At 36.5% G+C, this 22,046-nt stretch overlaps 1 protein-coding gene across 1 annotated transcript in view; it reads left to right on the forward strand.

The window, feature by feature from the left end:
• The first annotated feature begins 7,896 nt into the window (after window positions 1-7,896).
• The window catches only part of UTS2B (urotensin 2B), a 15,147-nt gene continuing 997 nt past the window's right edge, over window positions 7,897-22,046 (forward strand). The window contains exons 1-4 of the mRNA XM_010850695.1: window positions 7,897-7,999; window positions 12,890-12,988; window positions 14,167-14,204; window positions 15,452-15,545. Coding sequence (XP_010848997.1) covers window positions 7,897-7,999; window positions 12,890-12,988; window positions 14,167-14,204; window positions 15,452-15,545 — 334 coding nt within the window. The remainder of the gene's footprint in view (window positions 8,000-12,889; window positions 12,989-14,166; window positions 14,205-15,451; window positions 15,546-22,046) is intronic.

Raw genomic sequence — 22,046 nt, forward strand, 5'->3', positions numbered from 1 at the left:
TTCCAGAAAAACATCTACTTCTGCTTTATTGACTATGCCAAAGCCTTTGACTATGTGGATCACAATAAACTGTGGGAAATTCTGAAAGAGATGGGAATACCAGACCACCTGACCTGCCTCTTGAGAAACCTCTATGCAGGTCAGGAAGCAACAGTTAGAACTGGACATGGAACAACAGACTGGTTCCAAATAGGAAAAGGAGTTCGTCAAGGCTGTATATTGTCACCCTGTTTATTTAACTTATATGCAGAGTACATCATGAGACACGCCGGGCTGGAGGAAGCACAAGCTGGAATCAAGATTGCCGGGAGAAATATCAATAACCTCAGATACGCAGATGACACCACCCTTATGGCAGAAAGTGAAGAGGAACTAAAAAGCCTCTTGATGAAAGTGAAAAAGGAGAGTGCAAAAGTTAGGCTTAAAGCTCAACATTCAGAAAACTAAGATCATGGTATCTGGTCCCATCACTTCATAGGAAATAGATGGGGAAACAGTGGAAACAGTGTCAGACTTTATTTTTTGGGGCTCCAAAATCACTGCAGATGGTGATTGCAGCCATGAAATTAAAAGATGCTTACTCCTTGGAAGGAAAGTTATGACCAACCTAGATAGCACATTAAAAAGCAGAGACATTACTTTGCCAACAAAGTTTCGTCTAGTCAAGCTATGGTTTTTCTAGTAGTCACGTATGGATGTGAGAGTTGGACTGTGAAGAAAGCTGAGTGCCGAAGAATTGATGCTTTTGAACTGTGGTATTGGAGAAGACTCTCGAGAGTCCCTTGGACTGCAAGGAGATCTGACCAGTCCATACTACAGGAAATCAGTCCTGAGTGTTCATTGGAAGGATTGCTGCTAAAGCTGAAACTCCAATACTTTGGCCACCTCATGCAAAGAGTTGACTCATTGGAAAAGCCCCTGATGCTGGGAGGGATTTCGGGCAGGAGGAGAAAGGGATGACAGAGGATGAGATGGCTGGATTGCATCACCGACTCAATGGACATGAGTTTAGGTAATCTCCAGGAGTTGGTGATGGACAGGGAGGCCTGGCGTGGTGCGATTCATGGGGTTGCAAAGAGTCGGACACGACTGAGCGACTGAACTGAACTGAAGTGATTATGGCACATGGAATTCCTAATTCATGATAGAAGGATAAACTGTCTTCACAGCTACCATCTCTGTGGAAACTGAAGGAAGATAGTGAATTTTGAGACATTTTTTATAACACAGGTCCCCTGTTCACGAAGGAGGCCCAAACCTAAAATGAGGCCCAAAATTCTTGAGTTTTTTCCCTCTCATCTCAATTCTAAGAGTCTAACTACTTTTTTTTTTTTATCAAAGATTGCTAATTTAATTTTACATCCTCTGGAAGATCCTGGATTTTGAACCCAATTTTTCTCTCTGTTCCCATTGGCTGTATTTCATATGATTTTTTGCTCTGTGGTTTCACCTTGGTTACAGTTCTGAATGATGCTCTGTCTTGCATCAAGTACTACAGATGTGGAAGCATATATTTTAAGTCCCCAGTCTGGGCCAGAATCTAAGCCTCTCAGATCAGATCAGATCAGATCAGTTGCTCAGTCGTGTCCAACTCCTCACGACCCCATGAATCGCAGCACACCAGGCCTCCCTGTCCATCACCAACTCCCGGAGTTCACTGAGACTCACGTCCATCAAGTCAGTGATGCCATCCAGCCATCTCATCCTCTGTAGTCCCCTTCTCCTCCTGCCCCCAATCCCTCCCATCATCAGAATCTTTTCCAGTGAGTCAACTCTTTGCATGAGGTGGCCAAAGTACTGGAGTTTCAGCTTTAGCATCATTCCTTCCAAAGAAATCCCAGGGCTGATCTCCTTCAGAATGGACTGGTTGGACCTCCTTGCAGTCCAAGGGACTCTCAAGAGTCTTCTCCAACACCACAGTTCAAAAGCATCAATTCTTCTGTGCTCAGCCTTCTTCACAGTCCAACTCTCACATCCATACATGACCACAGGAAAAATCATGGCCTTGACTAGACGTACCTTGTTGGCAAAGCCTCTACTTCTACTCAAATATTTACCATGCTGTCAATCATTATCAAAAATGCTACTTGAAAACAGGCTAAACTCCTACTTTATATTATGCAGGTATCTAGAAATTCCTGCTTGGAGAAGGAAATGGCAGCCCACTCCAGTATTCTTGCCTAGAGAATCCTGTGAACAGAGGATCCTGGTGGACTGCGGTCCATAGGGTCGCACAGAGTGGGACACGACTGAAATGACTTATCATGCTTGCATGCATTGGAGAACGAAATGGCAACCCATTCCAGTATTCTTGCCTGGAGAATCTCAGGGACAGAGAAGCCTTGGTGGGCTGCTGTCTATGGGGTCGCATAGAGTCAGACACGACTGAAGTGACTTAGCAGCAGCAGCAGCAGAAATTCCTGATGCCATGCTTATCCACTGTAGTAAAGCCTTTTCTGGATTCGGTTCTTATTGCTGTTTAATATATGTTGTATATACTATTATTACTATTACTCTGCATTAGATTCTGCCAGAGAGGTCTCTATATCTCATGGCTCTTCTTGATAAGTGACAAGTATCTCAGTATTTTGTTTCTAGATTTAAAACATGTATAATCAAATTATTTATTCCAAAAAGGCATATAAAAGAATACTATGAAAAAAATTTATGCCAACATTTAGATAAACTAGATGAAATGAACAAATTCCTAGATAAATACAGACTGCTAAAACTAAATCAAGAAGTAGAATAGCCCTATGAGAAGTAAGATTGACTAGTATTTCAGAAAAAATTTCCACAAAGAAAAGTACAGGAACAGATGACTCTATTGTCAAATTCTACCAAATATTTAAAGAAGAGTAAACACTAATCCTTCAAAAACTCTTTTAAAAATTAAAAGATAAGAGAACACTTCCCAATAATTTAATTGGGATATTAATTATTAACATATTTACATTAGCATATTAACAATGGCATCATTGTTCTCTTCATACCAAAGCTGGAAAATGACATAGCAAGGAAAGGAAAACTACAGGATAATATCCCTTTAAATATAGGTGTAAAAAACCCCATAAAATACTAGCAAACTGAATCTAGTAACATAGTCAGAAAATCATATACCACAACCAAATGGAATTTACCCCAGGAATACAAATGTCATTTAATACACAAAAATTGATGTCATACAACATACCAGTAGAATAAAGAATAAAATCACAGGACCACAATAGATGTGAAAAACCACAGTGGATGAGAAAAAAATTTTGACAAAATCCAACACTCTTTTATAGCAACACTCAACAAACTAGGAGCTGGAGGGAATTTCTTCAACCTAATAAAGTGCATCTACAAGAAGTCCAGAACTAATATCAGACTTAAAGGTGAAAGACTGAAAGCTTCTCCATCTAAGATCAGAACAAGGTAAATCTGTTCTCATCACTTCTATTCAACATTGTACTAAAGATTATAGCCAGAAAATTGGTGAGGAAAGTAAATAAAGGCATCTAGATTGGAAAGGATAGAGTACAACTGTAGTTGTGGATGATATGACCTTCTAATTAGGAACTCTGCAGAAATCTGCCAAGCAAACAAACAAAAATGTCAGAGCTAATAAGTGAGGTCAGCAAGTTTGCGAGAAATAAGATCATCAATTATATTTTATACACTGGCGATGAACAGTGCAAATATTGAGTTAAGAAAATAATTCCATTTATTATAGCAACAAAAAGCTATGTAGATGTAAATTCAACAAAATTACTGTAAGACTTGTTCACTGAAAATGATGAGACAACTTTGAAAGTAATAAAAGACATAAATAGTTAGATATCCTGGATTTATGGATTGAAAGACTTGATGGTGATATTTCCCAAACTCATCCTACAAATTCAAGACCTTTCCTGTCAAAATCGCAGTTGCTTTTTTTTCCCCACAGATACTGACAAGCTAATCCAAAAATTTATATAGAAGTACAAGTGATACAGAATAAATGAAAATGTTGGAAGTCTCACACTCCCTGATTTCACAGCTTACTACAAAGCTACATTAATCAAGACAATATGGTACTAACAAAAAGACAATTGAATAATGAAATATGATTGAGAATCTGGAAATAAAGCCACATATCTATAGTCAACTGAGGGTAAAAGAGGAGAGTGAAAAAGCTGGCTTAAAACTCGACATTCAAAAAACTAAGATCATGGCATCCAGTCCCATCACTTCACGGCAAATAGACGGGGAAAAGTGGAACAGTGACAGATTTTATTTTCTTGGGCTCCAAAATCACTATGAATGATGACTGCCACCGTGAAATTAAAAGACACTTGCTCCTTGGTAGAAAAGCTGTGACAAACCTAGACAGCATATTAAAAAGCAGAGATACCACTTTGCCTACAAAGGTTCATATAGTCAAAGCAATGGTTTTTCCAGTAGTCATGTATGGATGTGAGAGTTGGGCCATAAAAGGCTGGGTCCTGAAGAATTGCTGCTTTTGAACTGTGGTGCTGGAGAAGATGGCAAGGAGAGTCCCTTGGACCACAAGGATATCAAGCCAGTCCATCCTAAAGGAAATCAGTCCTGAACATTCACTGGAAGGACTGATGCTGAAGCTGAAGCTCCAATATTTTGGCCACCTGATGTGAAGAGCCAACTCATTGGAAAAGACCCTGACATTGTGAAAGCTTGAAGGCAAAAGGAGAAGGCAGCAGAGAATGAGATGGTTAGATAACGTCACCAACTCAATGGACATGAGTTCCAGTAAACTCTGGGAGATAGTGAAAGACAAGAAAGCTTGGCATGCTGCAGTCCATGGGGTCACAAAGAGTTAGACACAGCTTAGTGACTGAACAACAATAACATAGTCAGTTGATAGAGACACAATGCTGAGATCATTCAATGGGGAAATGTCAACAAATGGTGCTGGGACAACTAAACGTCCACATGTAAAAGAAGAAGCTGGACCCCTTCTTCACATCATATGCAAAACTTAACACAAAATGGATCAAATCCCTACATTTTAGAGCCAGAACTACAAAACTAAAAAAAAAAAAAAAAGGCCCCATGACTTTGTATTAGGCAATGGTTTCTTAGACACAATACTCAAAACACAAAACGACAGAAAAAAAAAATAGATAAGTTGGAGTTTATCCAAATAAAAACTTTGGTGCTTCAAAGGACACTATCAACAAAGTGAAAAGGCAGTTGACAGAATATAAAGTAAGTTTGCCAATTATACATCTGATAAGGCACTAGTATCTGGAATATGAAGAAGACTTACAGCTTAATAATAAAAAGACAAATAACTCAATTAAAAAAATTTTTAACGTATTTGGATAGACATTTCTATTTAATTTTGACAAATAAAGGTCATTCTGAACTCTTAATAAAATCTATATACTGACTTGTCAGAATTCGAGAGTCTCTGCTTTTGCTTGCTTCCTCCTGCTTGCTGCTTTTATTCACTCATTTAACTGATGTGTCAGGATTTTACCAAGAACTACCAGGGTCAGACAGAGGTCAGAATGAAATTGTTCAATTTTTCTACTTACTGGAAAAAAAACCCAAGAGTTTAATAGAGTCAAAAGTGATTATTCAAGTGTGTTAGAGTCACCATATGGACCCTGACTCTCTGCTCTTTTCCTGTTGCTCATCATGAGAAACAGATAAAATGTATGTGAATCTTAAAGCTATCTGTAAATTATAACTTTAAAATGTCCTTACTGACGAAATAAAAATGTTATTTATCTGCTGTAATTGAAATACAGATTAAGTGATTAAAAAATAGCTCTTGAAAATGCGAAGTGAAAGTGTTGTAAGTTTCTTAAAATTGCATGTGTGCATGCTCAGTCGCTTCAGTTGTGTCCGACTCTTTGTGACCCCATGGACAGTAACCCCCAGGCTCCTCTATCCATGAGATTCTTCAGGCAAGAATACTGGAGTGAGTTGCCGTTTCCTTCTCTAGGGAATCTTTCTAACCCAAGTATTGAACCCTCATCTCCTGTGTCTCCTACATTGCAGGTGGATTCTTTAACCACTAGGTTACCTGGGAAGCCTCTCTTAAAGATCAGGTCTCTGTTATTGGAACAATCTTTTTTTCCCTGTTTATGGGAAAGAGACAACTTGAGTTAAGAATGTGACTTTGCAGTTGGATAGATCTAGGTTTCACTTTTGGCTCCACAACTTTCTCCCTTTGCTGAAAAAGGTGAAATGTTACAATAATTATATAATTATTGAGGGATTGAGGTGGGAATTAAATAAGATACAGTTTGTGAAGTGCTTAGAACAGGAGCTGACATGGGATGACTGCTTACTGAATGGCAACAATAACCTCAGTATGTATTATTACTGTGTCTACTTAATGGTGGGCTTCTCTGATGGCTCAGCAGTAACAAATCCGCCTGCAATGCAAGAGACCTGTGTTCAATCCCTAGGTCAAGAAGATCCCCTGGGGGAGGACATGGCAACCCATTCCAGTACACTTGCCTAGAGAATCACACAGACAGAGGAGCCTGGCAGGCTGCAGACCATAGGGTCGCACAGAGTCAGACACGACTGAAGCGACTAAGCCACAGCAGCAGCATACTAATGGTTCCAGGAACAAACATGCTAACTTCATTTATCTAACACAGTCAATAGTGAAAATTTGTTTTTCTTTGAACAATTAATTTGGCTAAACACTCATGAGAAGAATTTAGTAAAATAATTTGATTGTTAGGGACAGAGGATTGAATGATTTAATGAAAGGTCTTTGTAAATTTTTTTCCCAAAGTGAATGGATGGTTGTGAATAAGGAACTTATGTGTCATTAAATTGCCAACATCAACTAAAACATAACAGAAGAAAAGGTTCAGAAAGTTGTATCAGATATCCTGAAAAAGCCTTTGTGGAAAGAAACCAAACATAATTTTGTTTAGGAAGAAGTCATCAGTACCCAACCTTATCTGAGAAGACAAGTCAATTATTTAGCCTCTTATTAGAAGGCAAACCCTGTGAGAACAGGGTTCCTTGTTTTGTATAACAGAAGTTTGTATTAAAAAAAAAATTCAGAATAACCTTATTTACATTTAAAAACATTTTTTTTAAAAATTAGGGAACCATGAGCTGAACACGTCTCGAATACAGTTTTAAAGCAAATACATCTTAAGTCTCTTCGGAGAAAAAATAAATGCCAAGGCCAGAGGTCACTACTGCATCTTCAGTCATAAAATTGTAACTATAGATAATACCGAAAGACTTTTACTTAAAAAAAAAAAGTACAATTAAAGCAAGTATTAAAGAGAATAATTGATGGGACATTTGCCAACTTTGAATTAATTAGATTCAGTCTTAATTTTTAAAAGTGTTGGCTGCAGCAAAATGATAGAGTAAGACATTAATGTTCCCATTATGATTCATTTCAAATTTGAACTCTTCCCAGCTCAAATCTGTTTGGTTGGTTAAAAATGAAGTGATGGTTGCAAATAACAACAGTATCCAGAAGACTATACTGGGTTCTAAATTAGCCAAATGAAAGGCATTGTTCCCATTTCATTGTTATGAAAATCTAACTGACAGGTTCTCTAGTCTTAGTTTTAGCTTTATGAGGTGCATGTGTCTGAGTGCGTGTGCATGAACAGGAATGCCTGCTTTTAGTGAAATGGGCAGATATGAGATATATTGATTGGGTTCTTCCTGCCATTGCCTGAGTAGAAAACCTGTCACTTCTCCAAGTAGTGAATCATGTTGACAGAGAGCAATACATTTTATAAGGTTTTTTTTTTTTTTCCTTTGTTCAGATCATTTGTAGTTGAAGCACATTTGCCACCTTTTAAAAGTGATCTCTGCAGCATTCCAGAGCCATTGAAATATTCGTCTTGACCTGGATAGTCAGTTTCTCTGCTAGCACGGAAGAAGATTTTTAATATGAACGTGATTTTATCAACCACTCTTTCCTTTGGACTCCTAACTTTGTTATCTGTAATGATCTTTTTAGAATCGGTGCATGGGGTGCCATATTTTGTTCAAGGTATGTACACATGAATGTAAAATTCTACAGGTAGGTAAATAATCCTTATCCTATTTGCGTTACTTTGATTTTTCTATCATTATGGCAATAATGTTTTAAACATCAATATAATTTAATCTTCAGACAACACTTCAGTAGTTGCTGTTTTAAATTAAATGTAATCTGTGATGCTGTTCTCAAGTTAATTAATTTTAACTGACATTGTACTAAATTAATTTCAACTGCATTTGTCTTTAATCAAGGGAAATCTTTTTCTTATTTCTATTTCATTATCAAAGACAGGGATGTATAAATAGTAATATAGTGCAATGCATATTTCAAAAGTATATCTTCAGGGGGAAAAAAGAGTTTCATCCAGTGAGATTACTAATAAACCACTTAAAAAGGAGAATGACTCTGAGAACATATCAAGATAACACTTGTATGTGCAGAGACCTGGGGAGAATTATACATTGGGAAATTTATATAGTACTTTCAGGAGGAGAATGTTAACACCCACATTATTCACTGACTGTAATCAGATTTCTAAATACTTAGGGTACTTATATTAAATGAAATAATGTAATTTTTGACATCTACAAATACCATGATAAATTTAGAGAAAATAAGTTTCTATTCTGGTCATATTGGAACTTGATCTTTTCAAAAAATTTTTCATTGCATTCTGTAGTGGAAATAGCTTTTAATCTGGCAATCAGTGGAGTTAGATTTAATGCTGACTTACTAGGCAAACAACCTAACCTCATTGAAACTTTTATATATGTCTTTACCTTTTAAAAATAGTAACTTAAAAATAGTGCTCTTTAATATCTCATCCAATTTGAATCTATCATCTAACTGACCTCTTTGTCAGGAAGAGGGAGGGAGACAGCCTTTGCTTTTGCTTTCTTAGGGAAACCAAGACAGAATTTAATAAATTTTGTTTACATGACTCTGGGTTGAGGAAAGGAATTAAGTTTCCTCTTTCAGATCTAATCCAACTTTACTAGACCATTTTGCCTCAAATGAGATTTTAAAAGTCAATGGAAATTAGAATAGTTCTTTTGAGAGTGGAAATAAAATTGCATAAACCCTTGTTATTTATTTATAGGGATTTTCCCTTTGAAAAACAAATACAAGCCTGGGACCTAACTGCAAGACCTAAATACAAGCTTGGGGATGAAAGAATCTGGATTTTATCCCTGGCACTCACATTTTGACTTTGGCCAGCCAAAATCATTGTACTTGGTAGGCCTTCATTGCTTTTCCTATGAAATAATGGGATTTTCAATGTTCTTCACAGCGTAAATGTGTGAGGAAGGAAACATCTGGCCACTCACAGAAGACTCTGCAAAATGAGGATGTTAGTGGTAACAGTATTATAACTTCTGATATCATGTATGTGAAATACAGAAAAATCCAACTCAAACTTTTTACAAGATTACAAATAGATAGCATCTCTGACCCCAGAATACCACACACTGATGTCCATATATCATTAGCAACGTATAGGAAAGGTTTCTGTCTGGGACCCCTTGATCTCAGTTTCATTATATGTAAATAGAGAAGGCAAGTTATTGGGAAGTTTATTTTCTAATCTAAATTGTCCAGGATTAGAGTGAACTTCTCACCGTTTTTCAAAGCAACTAAATGTTTGACTTATTTTAGTCTTTTAACACACTGTTTTCAAATAAGCGTTTGTCCACTGACAGACCACAAAGGTGGGGTCACCATCCTCTGTGTCAGATACCATCCAAGACCAAGAAAACAGTCTGCCAGCTTTCCTCTGGTTTTGGGGTCACATGAAAGCATAACTCATAAGCCTGAAACTGGACAAATTGCCCACTGTGAAATGAACAGCAGTGAATGTCATGACTAGAAAGACTATTTAAAAATTTTTGGTATATTATCATTTGAGGGTGTTCCAGGTTTCTTTCTGGCAAAATTTCTTATCTATATCTCATAAAAAGCATCACATTCAAATGTCAAGCAAGGATACAATTGCATCTTTTACGCTTCAGTGTCTCAGGTAGTAATGAGTCTTTTCTTTTTTTTTTTCCTATATATTGCAAAAGTAATCACTCTCTCATTTCTGAGTAACTTTGCCATCCTTTTTGCTAAAGGGACATCGGCACTTGGGCAGGTTTTTATTCAAACAGTTTCTTTATCAACGCTAACTTTTAGTTCAAAGACAGAAATATTAAAATTACATGCGTTTTTTCTCTTAAAGCTGTATCTGTTTTAAGACTAAAAATAAAAATGAGAAAAAAGACTTATTTTCTACTATTTTTCTTATCTTTCTAATGTCTTACTTTAGAAAAAAAAATTTTTTTTAATTTCTTGAAAAAACTTCTCCTCAGAGTTTCGTACAAAAGGTGGTTTTCTTAAAAGGTAGTGACAAGAATTACTGAGGACAGTGTGTAATCACTGGAAACCAAATGGGTAAAGAATGGTAAATACATTAATTTTCTCTTTTGAAAAATGTTCCACTTAAACACACAGAGAAGGGGACTGTAAATTAAGCCAACAAAAGGTTCAGAAGGTAACATTTTCTAGTTACCTTCCTCCTAGTTTTATAAATTCCCTAAATTGAAGGCGAGGAGTCTGTTTCTTTTATCACAGTTCTCTTTATAAAACAAATAATCATTATCACCTGGCTACACAGTGTTCCTCATTTTTTCAATGAAAGCATTTTAAAATTATAATTTAACATTTTAATAAATAGCTATAATAAAAATTGCTACACTATTGCATAGTCATATCTTTCTCTTAAACTAAATTATTCCTGAGGGTCTTTGTTTAATTGATGTTAAGCAAAAGTTCCACTAATAGTCTATTATTTTAACTACTCAAAGAAAAGAGTACCCCAGAATTTCACAAATAATTTCTATGCCTATGAAGTAATGGAAATTGAGGAACTTTAAAATTGAGGAAATTGAGCAACAATAAATGTGTTTGTCAGTGTAGAAACTTTTGATGATGCCACCTACCCCAAGTCATTGTATTGTCTTTCTCAGCAAATCGTTTATTCCTTTAATTAGCCATTTAGTTATTTGAGTTCATTAATTGACATTCTGGAGACGCAGGGAATAGGAGACAATTTAAAGGAAGAGTCTAGTTAAATTATGAGCCATTTCTCTAACTGAAGCCTCAATATTCCCGCTTTTAAATTTTAAACTCACTAATCTATCTTTTATCCACACAATATCAGTTATTATGACTGAAATGGAGCAGGACCTTGTGGTCCTTGACCCCCAACCCCCTTGCCCATGTCCTCAGACTTCCTTTTTTTTTATGGAAAAACTTTAGACAAAGAATAAGTTTAGTCGGAGAACTGAGAAAATGAAGAAACAAAGGGAAACAGTCAAAGGAAGCCCAATAATAATAATGTAGTCTTTAAGCATAACCAAGGACCTTTAGTTCCTTCTCAAGGGCCATAGATAATATTCTGAGCCATATCCTGTGAGCTGTCTTATAGATACTGAAATATCAGGTGGAGAAATTAACTACCTGACGACCAGACTGTAGTCATGAGATAAGCAGCCACAATTCTGAGAACTGGCCTCAAAGAAATGGAAACAAACTGATGCTGGAACTGAAGATTAACAGTACCTAAAATAAGCAAGATTACACTGGTCAGACCACTGATAGCCAATTTCAAAATGACTATCAGAGCTGACATGTTTATGCGCGTAGCCCCCTCCCTCAGCCTGTTAAAGCTCATGCCTCCTGACAATCAGGGGGCAGTCAGACACTGGACAGGTCTCTGCCCTCCCCAACCCTCCTGGTTGCTGGCATCCAAAATAAAACAAACGTTCCTTCCACTAAGCTGGCCTCTTTAAATGGCTTTTGAGTGGCAGCAGCTAGACCTGGGTTTGGTAACATGAGGAGAAAAAGAGAGGGAAGACTGATCCTATAAAAATTATATAATAAAGGTTTGATTATTTTAGGCCACCTTACAAAGTTCATTTTGTTTATAAGGCACTAATTATTATTTTAATTGCATTACAATCCTGTTGAATCTTCATTTTTTATAGCTTGAATAAAGTCTATTGTCCTGATTTTTACTCCTGAATCAAAATATTTAGGAAAATTTGGTTGATTTTTCTGTTTTTAGAGTGCTGAGAGAGTGGGCTAGGAGGTAAATGGACAGAGATGTAAAGCTATGATCACAGAAAAACTAGGCGCCATCTGACCACTTCCACAAGGTTGCCTTCGATGGTTCAAGGCAATTCCCAGAATACAAAATGGCTCATATTTATATGTGCATAAAATCTCAAAGTCAAATTTTATATTTTTACCTTAAAAACAACTTTTAATTTATATTTCTTATGTTAAACACAATAGTAGAAAAAAATTTTAAATACAGATGAAAAAACAGAAAGTACAACTTTCTGTAATTCTACGAAGGCAGAAATAATTACGGGTAAATTTTAGACTGTAAACTTCCAGATATATTCTCCATCTCTGCTTCTTTCTCTTTCTCACAATCTCTCTTTGAGTGTTCATATACATTCACTGATTTTTAAAACAGCTTGTCTTTTTATATTACACATCTCTCTCTATACACATTTTATTGGCAAGTACACACACTTTCCAGGTTGTGCAGTGGCAAGGAATCTGCCTGTCAATGCAGGAGATACAAGAGACTCAGGTTCTATCCATGGGTCAGGAGGATCCTCTGGAGGAGGAAATGACAGCCCACTCCATTATTCTTCCCTGGAAAATTCTATGGACAGAGGGACCTAGGGGGTTACAGTATAGTCCATGGGGTCGCAAAGAGTCAGACATGACTGAGCAACTGAGCACACATACACCTTAATAGTTACCTGTGGAATCTATTTAATCAGAAAGACATTCAAGTGACACAGATTGAAAAGAGCTTTCACTACACTGAGGTAATTATTACAGGAAATGAATTGCTTCCAGAAAAAGAAGATGCAGATGGTGAAGAACTATTGCTGGCTCTACTGAATAAAAATTTTGGCTTCCAAAGACCTTCCAACATTGGTGAGTTAAGAATAATGTCAAACATTATTTATTCCATCTTCTGACCTGTTTTCTCTACATGTTAATTTATACTAAAGAAAGCAATAATTACTGATTTAAAGCTGCACTAAAGGCTCAAGTGTCTGTTATTTCATATTCATGCTAAAAACAATGGCATTATTAAAAAACATTAAAATCTTGTTTTGTTCAATTAGAGTATTCTAATGGGATTAGTAATTGTCGAGTTACAAAACAGTTATCTTTACTTATATTTTTCCCTCTCATCTATGTTACTCCCCACAGGTACAGTTAATATTTTCTTTTACTAAATGCTTCCAGGGTATTATTAAATGTTTTGAAATAAGTTTCCACTAGAAATCTCTCAAATTAACTGTGGTTTTGTGGCACTTATTTTGCAATCAGATTCTTTCAATTTGGGAAATGACTGGAGTAGAAACCATTGAGAAATTTAGGCTCCACCAAAGTTTTTATTTTTTTTTTCTTTGAAGTACAGGATAATCTGATTTACAATTACGCAACAGATTGGTCTCCAAGAAATGATAGATATTGTCAGAAATTTAGCAAGTCTAACCCGAGAGACAGTATGACAATATGATAATGTAGTGCTCTCTCAGAAAACATCTGTTCTAAAAAAACTGTCTGTTCATTGGACAGGGTACTGGTTAAAAGATAAATACTTAAAAATACAGGATTTAAAAATTAGAAATAAGATGTTTCATTGAGGAAATTGAACATGATTATAAAAAGAAAAATCTGTACTCAAATTGTAAAACCCAGAGACATTACTATTAGTATTTTGGGAAATTTCCCTCTTGATTAAATTTTACAGAAAAGATTTGTGGCCTGCCTTTTTTTTTTACTTAAGATTTTTTCATGAGAATGTCCCCATGCCAGTGTAAAAATTTACTTCTAAATATTAGTCCTTATTAGAACTATGAAAAGTCCCTATTTAAGAAAACTCTGTATTTATGATAGAAATTAAATGCTTGCTCATTATAGTACTGATTATATTCCAACATTACAGACACTGAAAACATATTCGGGGCTTTGTATGAGAGATACATGGGTGATCTCAAATCATACAAAAAAAAATACCTTGTCTTTCTGAATGTGTGACCTGAAGTGAATTAAATATTACTTGCAATGTATACTTTTCATATGACAAATGTGTCTTGCAGATATAGAACTGGCTGACAAATTGGAGGAACTTAACCAGGTGAGAATGTGAAACACATAAAATCTCAATTTTCATAATTATTATAAGACAATTTATTTTGAAACAGTAGTTTTTAAAATTATTAATAACTGTATTTTAAAACTATTATTCTTGCTAGAAAAAGAGTGAAGTAATTCACTAGGAAAAACAATCAAATTCTACTAAAAAAGGAAGAAAAGGAAAACAAGACAAAACTATAACTGAAGTGATCATGGGATAAAATGTCTAGAAATCTGGATTTTAGATCCAGTTCTCCAATTACCTAGGAGACCGTGGAAGAATTAAAATTCTCTGGATCTAAATCTCCTCATCTGTAAAATAGGAGACTATAATTAGATTGGTGGTTTTCAAAAGCTATTATTACTTTGCAAAGTGGAAATATTTTTCTCCAAACAAAATTGTATGTGTTCCCAGTAAATGAAACATATAAAAGTGGAGCTGTTCTGCTTGAAGCAGCTAGTTTGGGAGGAGAGGGAATGAAGTGCTGCATTCTTGACCTGTCTTTGGCCTTGGTACAGGGAACCCCTTAGCAACCTTATCCCCCAACTTCTCTCTATGAGGAAAATTGGAAAATTGTTGCATTAGATTATTTCTTAACTCTTTCAAACACAACTGCATGCAAATTCATTATCATATAAACCATGTGGCTGTGAGAGAGAAGTATGCCCCATCAATTATTAGCAGCTAGGACACGGATACATGCAGAAGCTCAAGCTGAATTCTGTTTTGATAGTTAGATCTCCAGGGTTTAGGCAATCAGTGATCTTGATAAAGATCAACTTGGCTTACACTCTGGATGGAAACCTTAGGGTCTTAAAATACTCCTTCCCACTAGGAAGGACAAATATTTCAGGAAATTCAAACATACACATAAAGTCTTTGAAACTCCTTGAAAAGGACTGGTCATTTTGGGTGACATCAAATCAAGTCCAGCTACACAGGCTGTGTTTACAGGCTTCCCATTAATGAACACTGAGACTTGACTTCCTTCACCATAAACCTGTTTGTTCCTAATTGTCTGTTGAGTCATGGACCTTTCCAGTCAGTTTCTAAATGCAAGTTTCCTTTTATTTTTCTGTTTAATTATTTTTATTTTTTTTATTACTCTTATTTCCTTTTCTGTTGCTTTTTCCTCCTTCCTTTTGTCCATCTTTCCTTCTTCCTCCTTTTCTTGCTCTTTCTTCTTTCATAGAAAATGGTATTGTTGTTATTAAAGACTAATAATTTTCATATTCGATTTTTAAAAGCTGGAAAAGCTGAAAGAGCAGCTCATGGAAGCAAAGGATGCTGAGATGTCCTATGCGATAGACGGTCTATCTTCTTCCCATCCTAATAAGCGAGGTAAGTTTTCACTTCAAAGTCTTAACATTGAATTCTAAGATTACTTTTGCAAGTATTTCTGAAAGGGAAGAAATTAAGTTGACACTTCTTTATCTTATGTTGATGATCAGATCAAAGCTCATATTAAAAAAAAAAAATTCCAATGAAGGCTTCCCCAATGGCTCAGACGATAAAGAATCTGCCTGCAATGTGGGAGATTGGGCTTCAATCCTTGGGTTGGGAAGATCCCTTGGAGAAGGGAATGGCTACCCACTCCAGTATTCTTGCCTGGAGAATTCCATGGACAGAGGAGCCTGTCGGGCTACAGTCCAGGTGATCTCAGAGTAGGACATGACTGAGTGACTGAGTACACAGACATTCAAATGAAGGCATTAAATGTCTGTGAACTCTGTCACGCATACAACATGGTGAGCAAGGTCATATATTCCAGATTTAAGTAAAATTAGACTTTCATTGTTTAAAACTGTGTCTCCCCCTTGCTATTTTGCTTTAACACTGGAGAGTAAAGAGTACTCTCATTGCTATAGCACTTAGTCCAGGTTTTGATTCATAATATTTAATTTTAGAAAGATCTGTCTTTTGGATCCCTATTTCTTTTTATAACATTCCTGGAAAATTCTTGTTTATGAAAAAATTGCATATATGTCTCTTTATTCATGTTGTGATATGAGATTTGCTAAGGCATGTTTTATTCATTTTCACTTGTCCCCTTCCTCTCAGGTTTGTCTTTAACTGCTGTAAAAAAGCGGTTTTTACCATGGAAAAGGATGAAACAGCATTCTTTAGACACTTAGCATATACCAGACATTTTATATTTTACTATCTCAGGTTGTTATGGTTAAGCATATAGAGTCTATAGTTAGACAGCCTGGGTTTAAATTGTAATATTGATATATCCTATATGTGTGACCTTGGGAAATTATCTAACTTCCTGTGCCTCATTTTCTTTGCCCCCAAATACAAATAATAATAATCATTTTTATGGGATTGTTAGGAGGATTTTATAAGTTAATATATGAAAGTCACTTAGAACAATATCTGGCATGTAATCAGTACTATGTAAGCCCTACTTTAAAAATTCATTTTGATCATTATTACTATAATTATTATTTTATTTTCATCATAATCACCATAAGATAGCTATTACTATGCCTATATTATAGATGGGAAAATTACATCTCAGAGGGGTTAAGTAGCATGCTGAAAATAACCCAATTACTAAGTGATTTAACCAGAGAGCCTGAAGGACATTGGTAGAGGATATATTGGAAGGTGGAAGGGAGAGAATCTTCCGGCTTTTTAAGGACTTTAGCTTTTATTAACGGTCATACTGGGTAAGACTGAAGCAAAATGAGAAAGGGGTGGCAGAGGATGAGATGGTTAGTTGACATCATGGACTTAATGGACATGAATTTGAGCAAACTTCAGGAAATAGTGGAGGATGGAGGAGTCTGGTGTGCTTCTCTCATTCCTTATAATCAATTCATATAATCAGAGTCGGACACAACTTAGTGGCTGAACAATTATCATATGGGAAATCACTGAAAATTTGGGGCAAGTAAGTGCTAAGAAATAAGTTTCAACAGAACCAATCTTGATGTTTAGTGGAGAATATACTGCTGCTGCTGCTGCTAAGAGTCGCTTCAGTCATGTCTGACTCTGTGCAACTCCATAGACTGCAGCCCACCAGGCTCCTTTGTCCCTGGGATTCTCCAGGCAAAAACCCTGGAGTGGGTTGCCATTTACTTCTCCAATGCATGCATGCATGCTAAGCAGCCCACTAAACTGCTCTGTCCATGGGATTCTCCAGGCAAGAACACTGGAGTGTATTGCCATTTCCTTCTCCAGAATACACTGCAAAAAGGAGCAAAAATGCAAGCAGAGACCTTTAATGAAGCTAACTAAGGATCTAGATAATAAATGGTGGTAACTTTAATTAGGGTGACAGTAGTGAATTGATAAGAAGGAGTCTGATACTAGATATACTTTGAAAAAAAAAAGTCAACAAAATTTGCTCTAAAATTATATATGAGTTGTGAAAAAAGAGGAAGGTTTGTAAAAGACTCCAAGGTTTTGTTCTAAGTGACTAGGGATAAAAGGGCAATTTCTGTTTATTGAGGGCTTCCCTGATGGCTCAGAAGGTAAATAATCTGCCTGCAATGCAGGAAACTCAGGTTTGATCTCTCATCAGGGAAGATCCCCTGAAGAAGGGAATGGCTACTCATTTCAGTATTCTTGTCTGGAGAATCCCATTTCAGTATTCTTGTCTGGAGAATTCCATGGACAGAGAGTTGGAGGAGGCAACATGGTGCAAGGGTTTGGTGATGGAAAAGAGTTGGTATAGAGATTTGTTGAATCTTTTCATAGTCAGTATGGCCTAGGCTATGATACGTTACAAATTTTAGTCCAAATCTCAGAGACTTAATATAAGGAAATCCATAAAGTTCAATGTACATAGTATTAATACAAGCCTCTTCTATTTTGTGGCTGTGTCATCTAGATTGTTGCTGTAACATGACTGCCTCCAAGATTACCAAGATGAAGGAGAGGGATAGAGGCTGAATCTCAGCTCTTAGTTGCCTCAGTTCAGGGACATGCATCACTTCTACTGATCCCCTGCCTTTAATTAGTCACTTGAGCTGCCACCAACATATTGGAAGAACAAGCTAATAAAAGTTAGAAAGCACATATAAAAGTACATGGGGAGTACCGCCTCCACCACAGTCAATCCTTTGGTCTTTTCTTAACAACATAGACTGTACTCAACTGACTCTCTATTAGAGACAACCCCAAATTCCTTTCACTGCTGCACCCCGAACAAAGAACAGGCTCTCCAGGAGATACTACTTTTTGTCAAATACAATGTGGCTCCACTTCATTCACAGACTTATTAGCTAAAAGGACAAATTCAGTAATTAGCATGGGAATAGGGAAAGGATAACAACAATCAATCATCATATTCATAAAGGAAAAGAACATGAGACATGAGTGGTAACCTCTAGCAATTCTGAAATCCCACAGGGCAAATATTGTACAGGTCTCTTACTCTGGAGATGGAGAAAAGTTTCTTGCTTAGGACCTACTAGTGTGTAGGAGGAGTCTTCTGTCCATTGTGCTGTTTCCCCTGGCTCCATCTTTTCCGAAGTTTTTGCTTTTTTTTTTTTTCATTTTTCATCCCTCAACACAGCTTATGTGCGTTTAGGGAAGTATTCTCTCTGAGGCCTGAATGGTTTTCTCAGGCCTCTTCCTACTCTCACAAAGTTGGAGGCCCAAGGTTTATTTCATTTTAAAGTGTCAAAGATGTTTCTAGTTCTAGGGTTTATGGTGTCTTTGACAATGATTTCTTGTACCAATTTAGACAGCCTCTCAACTATTGCTACACAGTTTTTAAAAAACTATTTTAACTATTTTGTATTATCACCCCCAACTGAGTTGCCTTGAAGAATATATTTTGAAAAGTAACACTTAATCTAATTTTTTGCCCTGAATTCCTTATTTCAATTGATACTTACCTGACTTCACTCAGAATCATTTTAAATCCCTTTTATAGTTTTGGTATCTAGAAACAGCTCTTGAAATATTTCAAGGTCTTATATTTCTGAACTACCTTTGTTTCATTTTTATTTATTTGTAAAGACACCATTTCCCCCTAAGCTTACTATTTCTTGTAATATCTGGCTAAGTGTATCCACCAGAAACCTAAACATACTGCCAATGTTCTATTTCCTTACCTTTTTCTTCTAGAAGTTCCAGAGGAACACATTCTAAATCTGAACTGTTATAGATGTCAGTTTTACCACACATTTTGCTACTTTGAAAAATGACTCTTCTTGTTTCCAGCCTGTGACATCAATTTCCTTGTCTGCCATTAATCAGTTGCTGAGGCTGTGCCATGACTTAGCTTCCTCTTAGAGTAGCACCCTCCTTCAAGTTATTAAGGTATATTTGGGATAAATTAGGCAAACCACATCAGCAAAATAACCTTAATATTTCAGTGGTGTAACTTGGTTTAAGATTTATTTCATGTTTACATGAAGCCTTGTGTACCTTGGTTATTTTCCTTCACTTTGTGCCTGCACCACGTGTCCCGATGGCAGGATAGGAATGATATGGAGGAAAATGCATCCTTACCTTCCCAAATTAGGCACATGTTCTCAGTCTAACTTAATGCCATTAGGGGAGCACCTGGAAAATGTTCAGAAACACAATGAACAGTTGGAGAATCCTATCTCTATTATAGACATTTTGAGCTTGTTATGCCATGTATAACAGAATCTTCCCAGTAGTAATTTGAGTAAACCCCTGAGTATATAAATGTGGAGCTTAGGGAAGTAGCCCAGACTGGATATCTAAATATGACAGTTACCTGCATGTCAGCATGGCTTGGTATTGTGATGAAACTCTCTAGGGAATCACTCTAGGTAGATATAAAACAGAAGATATTGAGGACAAGTGCCAGGCCACACCAAGGTTAGAGACTGGGCAGATGAGAGAGAATTAGCAAAACAGACTGAGAAGGAGCAGCTACTGTGGAAAAAGGCCACAAGGAGAAAAATGCCTCAGATGTCAAACAGAAAAACTGTTTCCAGAAAGACATAGTTCAGCTGTTCCTAAAGCTATGGTAGGTCCAGTAAAATGACCTGGAATTTGAACAGGAATGGGAAGGGTTTTAATTATTTCAACAAGAATTATTTGATGGACTTTTGGTTAAGGAGAATATGATAAAATAACAGAAATGACTAACAACAGACAACTCTTTTGAGGAATTTTGTTCTGAAGGGTAGTAAAAGTTGGAATATTAGCTGGAGTAACTTGGAGGGATCGAGGAAGCTTTGTGATTATTTTTAAGCAAGGAGATATTAAGGCATTTATGCATGTACTAGGAACAAAATAAATATTTGTAGTGATAAACATATGAATTAGATGCCCAGGCTGGGTGACAGGAGCAATCCACATCACATCTGTCATTTTTATTGGGATAACTAGAAACAGTCTACCATGAGCAACAATATATGAAGGTGAAATGAACTCAGAGATTCAGCTTAAAGCTAGAGTATCTTAAATGTCTGTGAAATAATGTTATCTGTTTAATCATTTAATATATACTTGACAGACACCTGGTAAATCCTTCCTTTCATTAAAGATACAACTGTCCAACACCAAGCATCATGCTAAAACAGGGATTAGAAGAGAGAACCACAAGAATGCTGGCTAGGGTGTCCCCCCCCAACATAAATGATAAATGATAGATAAGCAGTGAGGAGTTGGTTCTACTGGTGATATCATTCATGAAGATTTCCTTCAACTGGGAAGTATATTCCAGTGCACCAGAACCAAGCTGCTCTTGAGATGCAAGTCTTGGATATGTGTAGATTTATATTTTCCTTCTTGATTGAGATATCCAAAGATATCCAAAGGGACAGAAAGGGACTTTCCAAAATATAAAAAGAATATTGGATTAGAGGACCAAGCTCCTCAATTTACTGTCTGAAAATAAATTTCTGCTTTCATAGGATTTGAGTGTGTTTTGTTGAAAGAAAACTCTGGCTCTTTTAGGAATGAAAAGTAAACTCTGAGTACTATCGTAACACTCTGTATATATGTGGTGATGAGCACTAAGGCAACAGTTTAAAGAGTAAGTGGAGTTAGGGAGAGATACCCGGGCAAGAAGATAGACTTTTATTATTTATGGCAAAAAGTGTCTTAACTGTCCTATGAGTTTTCAACTCGTTTTTATTGTGCGTCCCATTAATCAATAGTGAATCAAAGACCTATCTCCCCAAGGTCTTCATTTTATAAAACATTTGGTTTGAAGGAAATTAGAGAAATTTGTAATTAATTAGATGAAGCTGACGTTAAGTCAGACAATTGATTGGGAACAATCCACAGAAGATTTAAAATCACTCATTCATGCATTTAAAGATTAAAATGCTGCTTAAATTAGTTTGACTTTTTTCTGAAGAATCACTTTATGATCAGAATGTGAGACTCAATTTGACAATCAAATTACATAAATATCATTTGGTGGTTTGCAAAATGAAGTTTAAATTCTCTTCCTTCTTTTTCCTCCAGTAAATAAAAGCATATTTATCACTGATTTTGCTTATTTGCTTAGTCCTGTTTGGGACTTCAGTTCAGTTCAGTCACTCAGTCGTGTCCGACTCTTTGCGACCCCATGAATTGCAGCATGCCAGGCCTCCCTGTCCATCACCAACTCCCGGAGTTCACTCAAACTCACGTCCATTGAGTCGGTGATGCCATCCAGCCATCTCATCCTCTGTCATCCCCTTCTCCTCCTGCCCCCAATCCCTCCCAGCAACAGAGTCTTTTCCAATGAGTCTTTTTTCAACTCTTCACATGAGGTGGCCAAATTATTGGAGTTTCAGCTTTAGCATCAATCCTTCCAAAGAACACCCAGGACTGATCTCCTTTAGAATGGACTGGTTGGATCTCCTGGCAGTCCAAGGGACTCTCAAGAGTCTTCTCCAACACCACAGTTCA

Source organism: Bison bison, unplaced genomic scaffold, assembly GCF_000754665.1.
Source record: "Bison bison bison isolate TAMUID 2011002044 unplaced genomic scaffold, Bison_UMD1.0 scf7180017864294, whole genome shotgun sequence".
NCBI lineage: Eukaryota > Metazoa > Chordata > Mammalia > Artiodactyla > Bovidae > Bison > Bison bison.